Here is a 14,147-nt window from a genome sequence, read left to right as displayed (position 1 = left end):
CTCGGGTATTTGGATTTATGTATGCAGAACCAACAACATCCGTATCCGCTATCGGTGACGTTCCACAGGGTAAATGCGTAAGGCAGCGTCTGATGGGGTTGCTTCTGCACTGCGGCCGAAACCATCGGCCAGCACAAAATTGCTTTAAATTATTGGGTATTTGCCCAAAAAAAAGAGTGGTTCATGCACTACGAGCCAGGAGTGAGTTGTTCCTCATGATTGGTGCGGGCCATCATTAAGTAGATGGCGGACTTAGCACACAAACAACGTAGAAATTGCTTAAGTTTTTGTTCGTTGACCCCGAGTTTCATCAAGGTTTCTTTCACAGTGAAGGCAAAGTGTGGTGATATATTGATGTCGTCAAAGACAAAGTATATGGTGGCAACGTCACCAAAAACCAACCAGCAAACAACATCAAACCGTCCTGGGGAAACGGGAAGAATAAAGATAGCAGACTAAAACTTTGAGACCGTTGATAATTTCTCCCATCTACGGTCGAAAATCACAACCGATAACAGCTACGACGCTGAAATCCGTGCACGGTTGTTGGTAGCCAACAGAGTCTATTTCAGTTTACAAAAACTTTTCCGCTCGAAACGTCTCACCATAGGGTCAAAGCTCTTACTGTACAAGACTTTGAGCTTGCCAGTCCTCATGTATTCCTCGGAGACTTGGGTTCTTAGCAAAAAAATTGTAAACTCTTGGCCGCGTTCTAGAGAAGAATCCTCCGAAAACAGTTTGGTCCCCTACATGAGGATGGATGATTCCACAGCTTCTGTAACAACGAAATCTATGAGCAGTACCACGGCCGTCTGGTTGTGGATAAAATCTGGCTCAACAGGTTGGGGTGGGCAAGGCACCTAATCCGTATGGATGAAGATGATCCAGCCCGGAAAGTCTATAAGGGCAATATCTATACAGGAAAAGATGAGATGGCAGACGGAGTGATGGCGTAGGTCAGGACGCCAGACGCCTTTTAAGGATATCGAATCAGTGGACCTCGGCGCAAAACTGGGATGTCTGAAGTTCGTTACTACGGCAGGACTAGATCGAGTCACTCAGGCTTGTGAGTTTTGAGCCCTGGTGAGTTGCCCTACTTTAGTGTGGAGCTGGGAGGAATCTGCGCTAATCCGCTCCACACTTCCTCCGTGGGTACATCGATCGATTTTCGGCAGTTGATCTTCTATAGGGATAACGACAGTTCCGCTGTCATTGTTCTCCGTTTGTAGGATTGTCAACCCATCCATCGTTAATGTTCTGGGGGGCCTGAGAAGATGAGTAAAGTACGAGATCCATCTGTTGTTCTCCTTTTCTCTCCCGCTGACGATGCTTATATCTACGGATATTTTCCCCTGGTTCTAAATTTATGGACTATGTTACAATATCTAGCAACGCGCAACCAAGTTGCTGGTTTCAACAAGATTGCATGTCTATGGGCAAGTTGCGGTTGCTCGCACAGGTTGCAACCTGCGCCACTGCTTCACTTTGGAGTTTGATAATGCTTAGTCTCTTAATGGGGCTGGTTTTATAATCGTACAGTGGACACCGTTTCACTGTGATCTTCCATCTTTTCTGATCTGATAGTCCTTGTTATAAGTTTGGGAATGCCCATTATCTTTTGTATATGTGCCTATGTGGAAAGCGAGTATAGCTTACTACCGTATTCCCACCGTAAGTTAAGTTAGTGAGACATTATCCATTCTTAATGGCGTTCTTCGATGGAGTCTTCATTTCTTATTTGGCGTTGAAATCTTCAAGCAATAAGAGGACCAGTGAAATCATCTTTAGGTTCGCCCCTATTCGAATCGGACACAATCGCTTGAGGGTTTTGTCGGCATTCCAAATACTCCATTTAGCGTAGATTTCCCGCTTTTAAAGGTTCATGTTCATTATCGGGTTTTCTGGTAATTATGTTTCCTGGATTATTATCACTACTACTTGTTCGAAGTGCTTCAGCTGCATGCAAGGACTGCACATTCGAGAATCCGAAAGAGTAGCCCAGTATCTGTTAGTAAGGTCGTCTTCATTGATTCAATCTGCTTCTAGAGATATCTTTGGCCTTCCGGGCAATCGGAATGCCAGAAAGGGTTGCCTGCCCTCCGTTGGTAGGCGAGAATTTGGCGTTCCTCTCTCAGTACTAGGTTAGCACTATTTAACAAGCACCCTGGGTAATGGATGGCTTGACTTTGCCTCCCAGAAGTGTCAGTTAGAAAAAACATCTGAATTTTTTTTTTTTTTAGAATGCATTTAAATTAGGCGTACCTATCAGGATAACGGCCGTTCGAACTCCTCCCTGGATTCGGGAGCCGGTTGCACCATGAATGCTTTTTATTATCTTTGGGCTTGCCCAGCGTGGAATAAAAATAAACCTGAAAAATCATAATTAACAGGACACACGCGTTAACTTGAATTTTCAGCGAAAATTACTTATTTTTACAATTGGAAGAAAAGTTAAAATCAAATGGCACATATAGACACCAATAATCCAGAATTTAGAGAAAGACGAGATGAATAAAATTGTTAAAGCGGAAGTGAAAAAGGAAATCTGACTTCGTTAGTGTTATTGCTACATGTATATATATCATATATACCTGGCACAAAAGGTTAATCCCGACCTGAGTGGCAAACACACGACCAGGAGCGTATCATGGGATGCGAATAATGAGATGGCCTACCGGGTTAGCTATGAATATCGCAAGTAAATCTTGTAGATAAGCAGCCGCGGACAAGCAGAACGTTTCCATTTACCTTATTTATTGTACCCGTTCAGGGGGAGTAAACCTCCTTAAGAATCCGTAATCCAGCGTGAAAGAATCAACGCGCCTAGCGAATGAATGAATGGCTGCCCTCCGAATATGGTACCTTCCGTACCTTTGAAGGTGACCATGGGGCTTTGCAATATTGGGGGTTTATTGCGCGGTTGACTGCTTCCCCAATAGTCGTGGGAGCTAAATTGGGGACATTTTAAATAATTTCAATGGGACCCCAGGGACACGAGGACAGTACTCAACACGGTTAGGAGTCGCACAACAACATCAGAGCGGCTCTTCACTCTTCGATGTTTTTGGCGATTATGCCGTCAACCACATGGGACGGAAGACCTAGGCGTTGTATGGTTTGAACGAACCAACTCAATGAATTTATTGGCTGCGCCTATTACCATGTCACGGATTTGGAACGGAATCCATCAGGGTACAGACATCGACTACATGACGCATTCATAACCTGATTTCCGGAACTAGGTCATGCTCCGGATCAGAACGTTGTCAATCAGTACCAGATGGTAGTGAATAACAACCGAATTGTCCTACCAACGATGCAACAAATCTTCCAAGAGGCTTCACTTAAGCTCTGGAGTCATCAACTTACCAGACTAGTCAGAGGAGCAACACCAGTACTCCACCATGCTACTGCATTCCATGAACCCAGTAGTCAGGAGAAGCTTAGTAACTGGGGATGTCGACCCAATTTATAATGAGGCTTTGACCGCATTCCATTAACGCTGGGTCAAAGATACCAAAACTAAAGTTTACTTCAGCAACTACTAACATCGTTGCTGCCGTTGACAGAATCTCGCTGATCATTTGGCTAGCGAGATTACTGCTACAGAGCTTCATAGCCTGGTCTGCGTAGGAACTGCCACGGTTATTCGTCTTCACAATCAACATTTTAGAGCGAATAATAGAGGACAGGCAGGAGGACTTTACTGGATATTGCTGCTCAACGAAAAAATCGAAAAGTAGAGAAATGAAGTTGGCCGTGTCATGCAAGAACTCCTTAAAAATCTACCACCAAGAGTGCACAGATGCGTTGCCAACATCATCTACTACAATCTCTCCAAAGATGTGGCAATGGAAGAAATCCTCTAGGTGCCGAAGCAGCAGTATGCTCCAATTGCATCCGTAGGTATCAGAAGAACTTTCAGCGAAGGACAGACACATTGTTCTTCCAGAACCAACAGGTATTTTATAAACATCTCACCAACTCAAGTCGTCAAAGTAACCTCCATCTGGATCAAGCAGAAGACTTCCGGAGAGGTATTTGGAACGAACCCACCCGCTACAATTTAGAAGCAGCGCGGCTCCCACACCATATGCGTTTATGCGAGGCCCTCGCCGAAATGAAGGTGACGTAGAAGAACCCGCTAAAACGCAAGTAATTTTAAGATGCCAGGAGTTGATAAGATTCACAACTACTGGCTCAAGCGGTTCAAGAGCGCTCACAGGGTATTGGAAAACCATTTTAATCAGATGATTTTCGATCCGAAATAAGTGCCAAAATTTTTCACCAAGAGGATAACACATCCCCGAGGAACAGGGTGCCTCTTGCCCTTCAAAATGTTGACCAATTACTTCTCTTCGAACCATTTACAAGGCCTTCACTTCAGTTCTGTGGGCGAACATATCAACACATCTTGATGTTCATAAATTGATAGCTGAGGAGAAAAAAGGTGCTCAAAAGGCTCTCGAGGCTGTAAGGAACAGCTTATAATCGATACAGTAGCTGTGCAGCAGGTTGTCCACCAAAAACTAAATATCTCAATAGCCTACATCGATTATAAATCAGCCTTGGACACCATATCGCATTCGTGGTTACTACAATTGTTACGCTTGTACAAAATCAACCTGAATATGGTTCTTCTCCTGAGAACAGTGGAGAAGAATTGGAGCACGAAGCTATCGGTATCCTCACAAACATCAGGAGAGATACCAATCAGGCGTGACATCTTCCAAGGCGACTCTCTAAGCCCGCTGTTGTTTTGTTGGACTTTGAATCCGCTATTCCATCTTTTGCATGAAAGCAAATACGAGTGCCAAGCCAAACATGACATATTGTCGAAATGTACATTAAATCATTTAATGTATATTGACGACATTAAATTGTATGCCAAAGACGCGGACCAACTTCTCTCCTTGCTGGACATCACCATCCAATTCAACGGGGATATCGGCATGCAGTTGGGTTTGGAGAAAACAATTGTTTGGGGAAAACACACCAACAACGAAGGAACAAGAAAAATAATATCGTGGCAATCAACCCCTTGGCCATTCCCATCCTTCTATATACTTTCGGTGTGATACAGTGAAGTTATACGGATTTAGAATCTGTCAATAGACGGATAAGGGTAATTCTTGCAAAGAACAACATGCACAATACAGCTGCCGAAAAACTGAGGATCACCATCCAACCTCACCAGGGAGGAAGAGGCGTGCTTGATTTAAAAACATTGCACTACAATTAAGTGCATTGGCTTTGTGAGTTTTTCTTTGAAAGAATCCTCTACCCAATTACCGTCATGGCAGATAATAAATTATCTCCTTCAAACCTGTAAAAGCAGCGAATGGGATCCCATGTCAAATGTTACTTCAGTCCAACAGAAAGATAGGTGGAAAGAGACACCCATTCAAGGAGGTGATATCAAAAATTAGTTGTTGCCAGGCATTGACATCGAAGACTCCAACAAATGGTTGACTAAGGGTGTTCCTTTCTATGAGACCGGTACATCCTTCACGACTGCTCAATTTCCAACTCCAGTTGTAGGTTATGCAACTAAGAAGAAGAGGCCATCTAGCACATAACATCTGCGTGCAAGATGTTTAGCAGTACCGTGTACACCAATGTCTGCAAGATTCTTCATGAAAACCTCACGTTGAAGTATAACTTACCATTACCATTCTTACTGTAAGTATACTCCGCAGAGAATTTTTGAAAATGATCGGGCCAAACTACTGTAGGATCTCGCTATTGCACTAGGGAAAAGTTGGCTACACTGCGTCCTAATGTATCGTTCCAGTCTTAAAATGAATTTTTTTAATACGCTTCAAAGTCTTGTTTCAAATCAGATTATTGCTGCATCAATTATTAACATTATTATACATGGACTACGGCATCTCTCCAGATCGACTTTATTCCCTACTAATGAAATAGAAGCTAACGAAACCGCTGAATCTTTAACAATAACAATCACGAGCAAATCAAAACAATTTGGAATAATCCTCTCAGGTTCAGGATCCTGCTTAAAGTCCATCAAAATTTTATTCATCGCCTTTAATCCGTCCCTCAATATTAACGAATTTCAATGAAAACGTTCACTTGGAACAACCTCTCCTCACTTGAAATGTATTATGAAACATGGCTCGGTTCCCAAAGGAAAACAAGAGGAGTTTAAGTAACGAAAATGTATTATTGAACAAAACAAGGAAAATTGGTCGAAATCGAGGAAATCTTTTCTCAGTTGGTATCACAGAATCCATAACAAACAGCATCTGCTGCTGTTTAGCCCCGGGATTGGCCCATTAAATCTGGATGTTTGTCCTGAAAGTAAATTATTAGTAAGCTGAGATGGATACAGGATGATCTAGTTGCCTTTGACTAACTGGATTATCCGCCTGAAACAGGTTCTCATGGTAAATCACCTTAGGAAGAGTAAGGAAATGATTGTGAAATAATTAGTTCTGGGGACAAGAAAAAGCTCTGCCAAGGATTTGTGTATCTGTCGAGAAGGAAATCTCATATGTGACTCAGTGGAGCCTAGTCCTTAGTTGCTGCGACATTCCACTGTTACTTTGTTTCCCATAACCAGATCCATCCCTCATGATTGAAAAAATGTTGTTTTAACTTTCGTCCTGTTTTCTCATTTCAGATTCATGCTCGTCCTCGTATGTTTAATTTTTAGCGTATTATCAACAATCGACCAATATAGTGATTTTGCAAATGAAACGCTTTTCTGGATGGAGATTTGTCTGGTTGTGTTCTTCGGTGTTGAATATTTGGTGCGTTTATGGTCAGCTGGATGCCGATCCAAATATATGGGCTTTTGTGGGCGGTTGAGGTTTATACGGAAACCAATATGTATAATAGGTATGTATCCAAGGATAATATATGCATGCCCAAGTATAGATATTGAACACGTTCGCGAATAAATTCCACGTATTTGCTTGGAATTTCAATTATATATTTACTTATCGGTATTTCGTGCCCATCAGAATTCGCATTAAAATTGCAATCCATATCATTGGATTAATTGATAATGTTTCGATATAATTTCGTGTTTTTGAGTGCCATTTGCAGGATCTAAGTTTGTTAAATTATTTATCAAATTATTTATTAGGTGGTCAAAGAATTTTAGGAAGGAAGAAAGATTTTTTTAGGAAGCCTTGATATTCCAAACGAAAATTATTGTTATACGAATGGTATTGAAATATATACATTTTTGCCAATTTCACATTTTTTTGTTTTGCAAACAAAACCCTATTAAAATCGGTTCAATGTCTTTCTGTCTGTCTTTTTTTTTGTGTTGAGGAGGTGGAAATCTTCAAAAGATACTGGCCTTGACACACCAGCGTGTGGGATTTTTACCCACTAAAACCACCCCCGACTCCCCCCAAGCCCCGTGCAACCACCATAAGGTATTACTTCATGAGGTGAAGTCAGCTCACTCTAGCTTGATCACCTTTCGTCTCTACGCGGCGTACGTAACCGTGCTTTTCTTGTCTCCTCTCCCTTTCGCAGTTAGATGCGACCATGGAGTTGGTCGCATCCCAGTCTTCCTGACATGCTAACATTCTTTGCACCAGTCTTTCTAGTACGAACACCTCTCCTAGAGTGCCCTCTAGGTTCTTCCTTTCCTCCACAAACTTTGGACAGTGGAAGAATACGTGCTCTGGTTCCTCTGGGATTCCATTGCAGTTTGAACAATCGGATGAAGTACCTAGTTTAACCCTGAACAAGTACTGGTGATATCCTCCATGCCTGTGAGAAACTGGGTAAGATTATAATTAATTTTACCGTGCCGTCTCTCCAACCACTCCTTGATGGCAGGGATGAACCTATGTGTTCACCGACTCTTTCCTGAGCGTTCCCAACGCTCTTGCCACCTATCGGCGTTCTTCGTCTGCGATAAAGGAGAAATAGACTTCGTATTGTATATATTCGCCATCTCATCTGCTAAGATGTCAATGGACGTCATTCCAGAGATGGCGAATGCTCCATCAATCCCAAATACACCCTTAGGGCTGTTCTTCTGTAGATTAAACTCAATTTGCTTGGGTTAAATGTAACCTGCAATGCCTTTCCTGCCTGGAGCTGCATAGACCAGGATAGAACTCACCACCCTAGCTATAAACAATCTGAAACCATGCCATAGCCCTCCCACGTTCGGCATCATCCTTGCCAGCTACACTTGCAATGGATGATTTGTTATAAGCATACTGCACGTGTTGCTTATAGCCAAGCTTCCCGTCTATCATCACTCCCAAGTATTTGATGGCAGGCTTAAAAGTGATGAATGATTCCCAATTTGAATACCGGCATAATTTATTTGACAGCGCTTAATGATGAGGACCGCTTCCGTTTTTTCCTTCGGAAGTTTCAGGCCAGATCTCTCTAGCCAACTCTTAACAACACTGATCGCTTCACATGAGTATAACTCAAAATCTTCGAGATGCTTTGCGACCGCAACCAGCGCTATATCGTCGGCGTAACCCACCACCGTGGCTTCCCCCGGAATGGGAAGATTAAGTACATCGTTGTACATGATGTTCCACAGCAGTGATCCAAGTACGGTGCGACGCCCGCAGAGACAACGTACTCCTGGAGTCCGTCATCAGTGTCATACCAAAGCCTCCGTTCTTGTAAATAGCTGCTGACAATAGCTGTATGATAATCGAAAAAACCAATCTTCGTATTAGGTACCAATTGGCCGAATTGAATGCATTTCTCACATTCAGGGTCACCATCACGCAATATTTGCTAGTGCTGCCCTTTCCGTAGATTGCATCCATCTTCAGTCAAGCCAGTAACCATTTTGATGGCATCAATGGTTGATCTGGCTTTACGGAACCCATACTCTTGATCTGGCCTCCCTAGCTCTCAACAACCGGGAATAATCTACTATAGATTACTCACTCTAGCATTTTCCCCACAGTATCCAAAAGGCTAATACGTCTGTAGGAGGTTGGCTCATCTAGAGGTTTGTCAACTTTAGGCAGTAGCACTAACTTCTGTCGATTCCATGATGCAGAATATATCCCCTCGGACATGTACGCTTCGAACAACTAAGCAAACATGTCCGGTCTGGATTTCACGGCAAGCTTCAGGGCCCTATTCGGTACGCCACGGTTATCTCCTTTTTTAGCGCAGATCTCCAGCAGCTCGTCACTGGTGACTGGCGGTATTGCCGTCTTGCTGGGGGAATAACCTTTGGATAATTTTTAACAAGAGTGAAGGACACGTGATCTGCGGAGATAATCGAGCTCTGAATCGCCCCATCACGATTCTATTCTATAAGCGCTACCCCACGGATTTACGTCCACTTCCGAACAGAGTTCCTTAAAGCATTTCCTTTTGCTCCGTTGGAGGGTGAGCTGCTACTCATCTCACTGGCCCAAGCATTGAGCAATCACCCTTAGACCACGACCCCTTGCGTCGAGAACAAGACTGCCGAGCATTTCCTCGAATTCGAACAGTGTCAGACTTGGTGGGGCGTAACAACTGTACACATATACTCCGTTTATTTTCACCCACACAAAGCCGCTGTATGTCTGACTACTAATGCATTGTATGGCTTGTCGACCGCATACCCATATCCCCACTCCATCAGTCGAAACTGTAATCCATACGCAACCGTGACGGTTTCTGTAGGGTTCGCTAATGACGGCAATTTCCACCTCGTACTCGTAGGCAGTCTGTTCGAGTAAATCTTGAGCGACCCTGCAATGATTGAGGTTTATTTGAATAAACTTCATTTTTTCATTGAAGTCAGCGCCTTCCTAAATTCCCGGCATTTAGTACTTCCGGCAATATGCTGGTAATCTCGTCCCTCACTTCCTTCGCACAATAGGCATTTGGGGTCCCTATTGCACGCTTTGGCAATACGGCCTTTCTCCCCACATCTTCTGCATCGAGTGGACCGATCAATGCCGCTGGTGCATGCCTTCGCAAAATAACCGCGCGAGGCACTTGAAGCATCTCTTTAGAGAAATCTGTTCTCTCAAACAGCAAACACCCCTACTGCCATCAGTTTTTCCCAACCTGGTTTTTTTTTCAGCTCAAACATGAAGTCACCCTTCTGGGTTCTTCGAATCTTGCTGACATTTCCGCCTAGATCTTTTAGGTCGAAGTCAGCTTTGACCTTTTTCAGTATCTCCACATAGGACAATTACTGGAGATCACAACTGCTTCTGGGTGAATTTGCAATTTTGCCTTTTTCTTCGCCTTTTTATTAACTACCTTGGTCCATCCGCCGTTTTCATTCCCCTTGGATTTGCCATTTGGGGGACCTGCTTTCTTTCTTCGGTGCATTTAGTTCCGTTTTTCGGAACTATTTGTATGGCCTTCTTAGGGGCCTGTTGATTTCCCAGAGGATCCACATCTTTTTCCTGCATTCTCTTGTTTGAGGGCAGGTTGGGTCACCTGTGACACCGTTGGGGCAGCAGATTTCGACTAGCCCTTAGAATTTCATTCCTCCTGGTGTGAGTTCATGTAGAGCACTCTAATAGCTCTTGCCATATTTTTTTGACTTGGTGCACGTTGTGCTTGTCCTTGATGAACTCGGGCAGCTCAACTATTTTTGCAACAAACTGTGTGAAGGGTAATTCAGTAATTCAGGGCTCTGCTCGCCATAAATTCTAACCGGATTATTACTTTTAAATAGTCCTTCACATTTGGCATTCATTGACCTTGCCTCCGTTGTCTCTTTTTTGATGTTTGGCATTGGCGAAGATCTCAAAGTTGCCAAACTTCTTTTGAATGTATCCTTTTCCTTGTTCTGGAGGACCTCCTGCTGTTGCACCTCTTGAATATGTGCGATCGGTGTTTTTGTTGTTATTGTCGTCCAAACATCTGTTTTCAATCGAATGATATTTCCCTTGAACACCTTCTTTTCCAACTCTAAAACACTTGTAGCTTTAAATGCCACAGTGGCCAAGTTGTCCACCACCGAGGCACTGAGGTCGAGGGATATCGACGACCGGGAGCTCGCTTGCTCACTTCCCCGAGACTTTAACTCTGTTTGAAAAGAAAATCTGTATATATTTATGAATCTGGACAATATTTGCCGGAGAGATTCGTTAGAGGATACCAGAATATTCAGCTTCAATGTCGACAAATTAGTTAAGGAACGCAGAGCAGAAGGCAAGCATGTAATAAAAAATCTACAGGAAGAAGAGAAAGCGTAAAAAACTGAAAAGTTCCCCACCCACCGGCCAAAGGACCTGTATTTCCTACGATGACGCCATTTAGTTGTGAAGTTATAAGACCATTGAAGATAGCATTTATATGGACGTCTGTTGGTACCAGTCTGTTGATGAGAACCAAATTCATCGCCTTTCGTATTTGGAAATGCAGAACCAACTGCCCGGTACAATCAACGAAACTTATGGAATTTGTGTTCGTAAAAGGAGAGAATGTTGAGGAAAAACAGGTACACTTCGAAAAAGAAACAAAAACCTATAGTTTTTTAATTATTTATTTAAATATTATTATTGAATTGATTAAAATTAACAGATTTAAAAGTATTGTGAAAAGTAAAATACGTTAGGCCTCAGGAGTCGGCGCAAGGTTTTTTTTTTTACAGACAAAGTTGGGCAGACTGGGGCCTCCGGCGCTCCGCTGATTCTCCTGGTTCCTCATCCTGTTATTAACATTGGGGCTTGAGAAGCTCAGCGTCATGCGTGAGTTCCGCTTCGGTACAGTTAAATTTCCGCTTGTTGTGGGACTCGGAGGATTCTTCGTTCATAAATTTAGCTTAGATTCGCAATGTCGTACGACAACAGCGCTGTAGGTGCCTTCTGTAGCTGCAATGGCAGCACGGACGCCGCACTTTTTGGCAACGTAACCCGAAGGCCTGGTTCCGCCAATTGGAGGCGCAGTTCGCGCTCACGGCGTCACTACTGATGACACGCGATTTAATTACGTGCTCATTGGACTGGATGAGTAGTCGATTGGGCTCTTCGCTGACGTCCTCGAGGATTTTTCCAACTCAAAATTAAAAGGCACCCTCATCAAGCGACTGTCGGTGAGTAAAAAAACTGAACTCCTTGGAATCTCCGACGGCGACTACTCAAACTGCAGCTCCATACCGCCTTACAATCTATGATCCTTTGAGCAAGTGTCATTGCCTACTCGACACAGGCGCAGACGTCTCAATTCTTCCGGTATCGCTGAATCACAAACTGATTCCGAAACAACTCAAAATAGCGGCAGCAAACTTTTCTATCAAACACACTTACGGCTACAGGAGAGTGGACATAAGTCTAGGACTTCGATGAATGTTTCCATGGTGTATTATAGCGGACATCACCAGTCTCATATTAGGCGCAGACTTTCTAGACCACTATGGGTTGCTAGTGGATATGCCGAATAAGTCTCTTATAGACCCCGTAACTTCAGAAAAACTTGCCACCCACTCTAGTGCCAGCCTTTCTATCATTTTCGAAAAAGTAGCCGACCTTTGCATTCGCGTGCCTCTTCAACAGTACAGCAACATAACTACCGAAAGTAATTTCTCGCAGCCACCTCGCTAACTACCGTATTTTCACGACCTTGGTCTTAGACAAGGCTTGCCATGAAATTACTGTAATTCCAGGAAACATTCCGAAAACGACAACATGCACACTCTTCGGAGTCCTCGAGTTCACGTGGATGCCTGTTGGGGTGTGCAATGCGTCGTAAACTTTTCAGGGGTTCATTCACACTATCCTGCGAAACCTTAACTTTTGTTTCGTGTAATTGGATGATGTTTTGGTCGCCTCTTCTTCAGGCCGGTCTTGTATTTAACGTTGAAAAATGCAAATTTCCTCAACAGCAGGTAAAATTTTAAGGCCACACGATTTCTCTTGAGGGAATCCACCCAGATCCAGACAAGGTTCAGGCCATCATTGACTTCCCTTAACCAAAAACGGTCAAGGATCTCCGAAGATTTTTAGGCATGTTAAACTTCTATCGTCGTATCTTGCCCAAAGCCGCACAACGTCAAGCGATCCTCAACTCTTACTTGTCCCAAGGACCCAGTGACCAAGGACTCACGCGTGATTGCGAGGTCCACAGAGACCGTCAAGGGATTTAAGCTAGCCAAACGATAGCTGGCTGACATTACACTCCTGCCATTTCCTCAAAGAGATGCACCCCTAGCCGTATTCGTCGATGCCTCAGACATCGCCGTAGACGCTGCCCTTCACCAAAAGATGAACTAAATCTGTCAGCCGTTGAGCTTCTTTTCCCTTTTGAATACAGCTCAACAGATCTAGAGCAACTATAATCGTGAGATATTAGCGGTGTACGTGGCAATAAAATACTTCTGAATCTCCCTAGAAGGCAGCCGTTCACAGTGTTCACGAACCACGAGCCTGTTACCCTCGCGTTGAAGCAATCCTCGCCAACTTTGGCACTTAAACTTGATAAGTCAGTTTGCTTCGGACATCCAGCACGTGTCCAGCAAGGACAATGTAGTCGCAGACGCTTTGTCACGTATTTCAGAAGTTAAAATCCCTTCCACGGTCGATTTTTTGGCAATCGCCTACTTCAGATCCTCAGGGACAACTCCAAATACAAATTTTGGGAGATTCCGCTCTTCGGCTCAACTTCCGAAAGACTCTGCAAGACATCTGAAAAAGGGCCTAAGTTATATATTCCGGCCACTTTTCACAAGAAAATATTCCTTGCAGTACACTATCTTGCGCACCCAGGCATTCGGACAACGAATCCGCTGGTCACAAGCAAATATGACTGGCCCTCAATCAATAAGGATGTCACTTCTTGGGCCAGACTGTGCCTCGCATGCCAAAAGTGTAGTCACCAAGCACGTACAGAAAGAAGTAGGCTCATTCCCTCGCACGATCCACCTCCACATCATTGACCTCTTGCGGGATTCGCATGGCTTCAAGTATTGCCTCACAATTATGGATATCTTCAAACAGTGGACAGAAGCAATACCTCTGGCCGACATTTCCGCACAATCGTGCGCCGAGGCCCTTGGTCGCGAATTGATCCCATTCTTTGGAGTTGCAGCCGAAATCATTACTGACCAGGGAATACAGTTCGAGTCTACCCTGTTTTCAGGGTTAGGCAAACTCCTGGGCTTCAAACGCCATCGGATGACTGCGTACCAGCCGCAACCCAATGGGATGTTGGAACGCTGGCATAGGACA

The 14,147-nt window shown here is 43.8% G+C and overlaps 1 protein-coding gene across 3 annotated transcripts in view; it reads left to right on the top strand.

Annotated features, from left to right (window-relative positions):
- LOC119648386 (potassium voltage-gated channel subfamily KQT member 1-like) overlaps window positions 1–14,147 on the top strand; it is a 592,778-nt gene that overhangs the window by 508,316 nt on the left and 70,315 nt on the right. For all 3 annotated transcript variants that reach the window (XM_038050125.1, XM_038050124.1, XM_038050123.1), the window contains one exon: window positions 6,644–6,861. In XM_038050125.1, the coding sequence (XP_037906053.1) occupies window positions 6,644–6,861 (218 nt within the window). The remainder of the gene's footprint in view (window positions 1–6,643; window positions 6,862–14,147) is intronic.

Source organism: Hermetia illucens, chromosome 2 (assembly GCF_905115235.1).
Source record: "Hermetia illucens chromosome 2, iHerIll2.2.curated.20191125, whole genome shotgun sequence".
NCBI classification, from domain to species: domain Eukaryota; kingdom Metazoa; phylum Arthropoda; class Insecta; order Diptera; family Stratiomyidae; genus Hermetia; species Hermetia illucens.
Note: the sequence above shows the minus strand (reverse complement) of the source record. Positions and strands in the feature narration are given on the sequence as shown.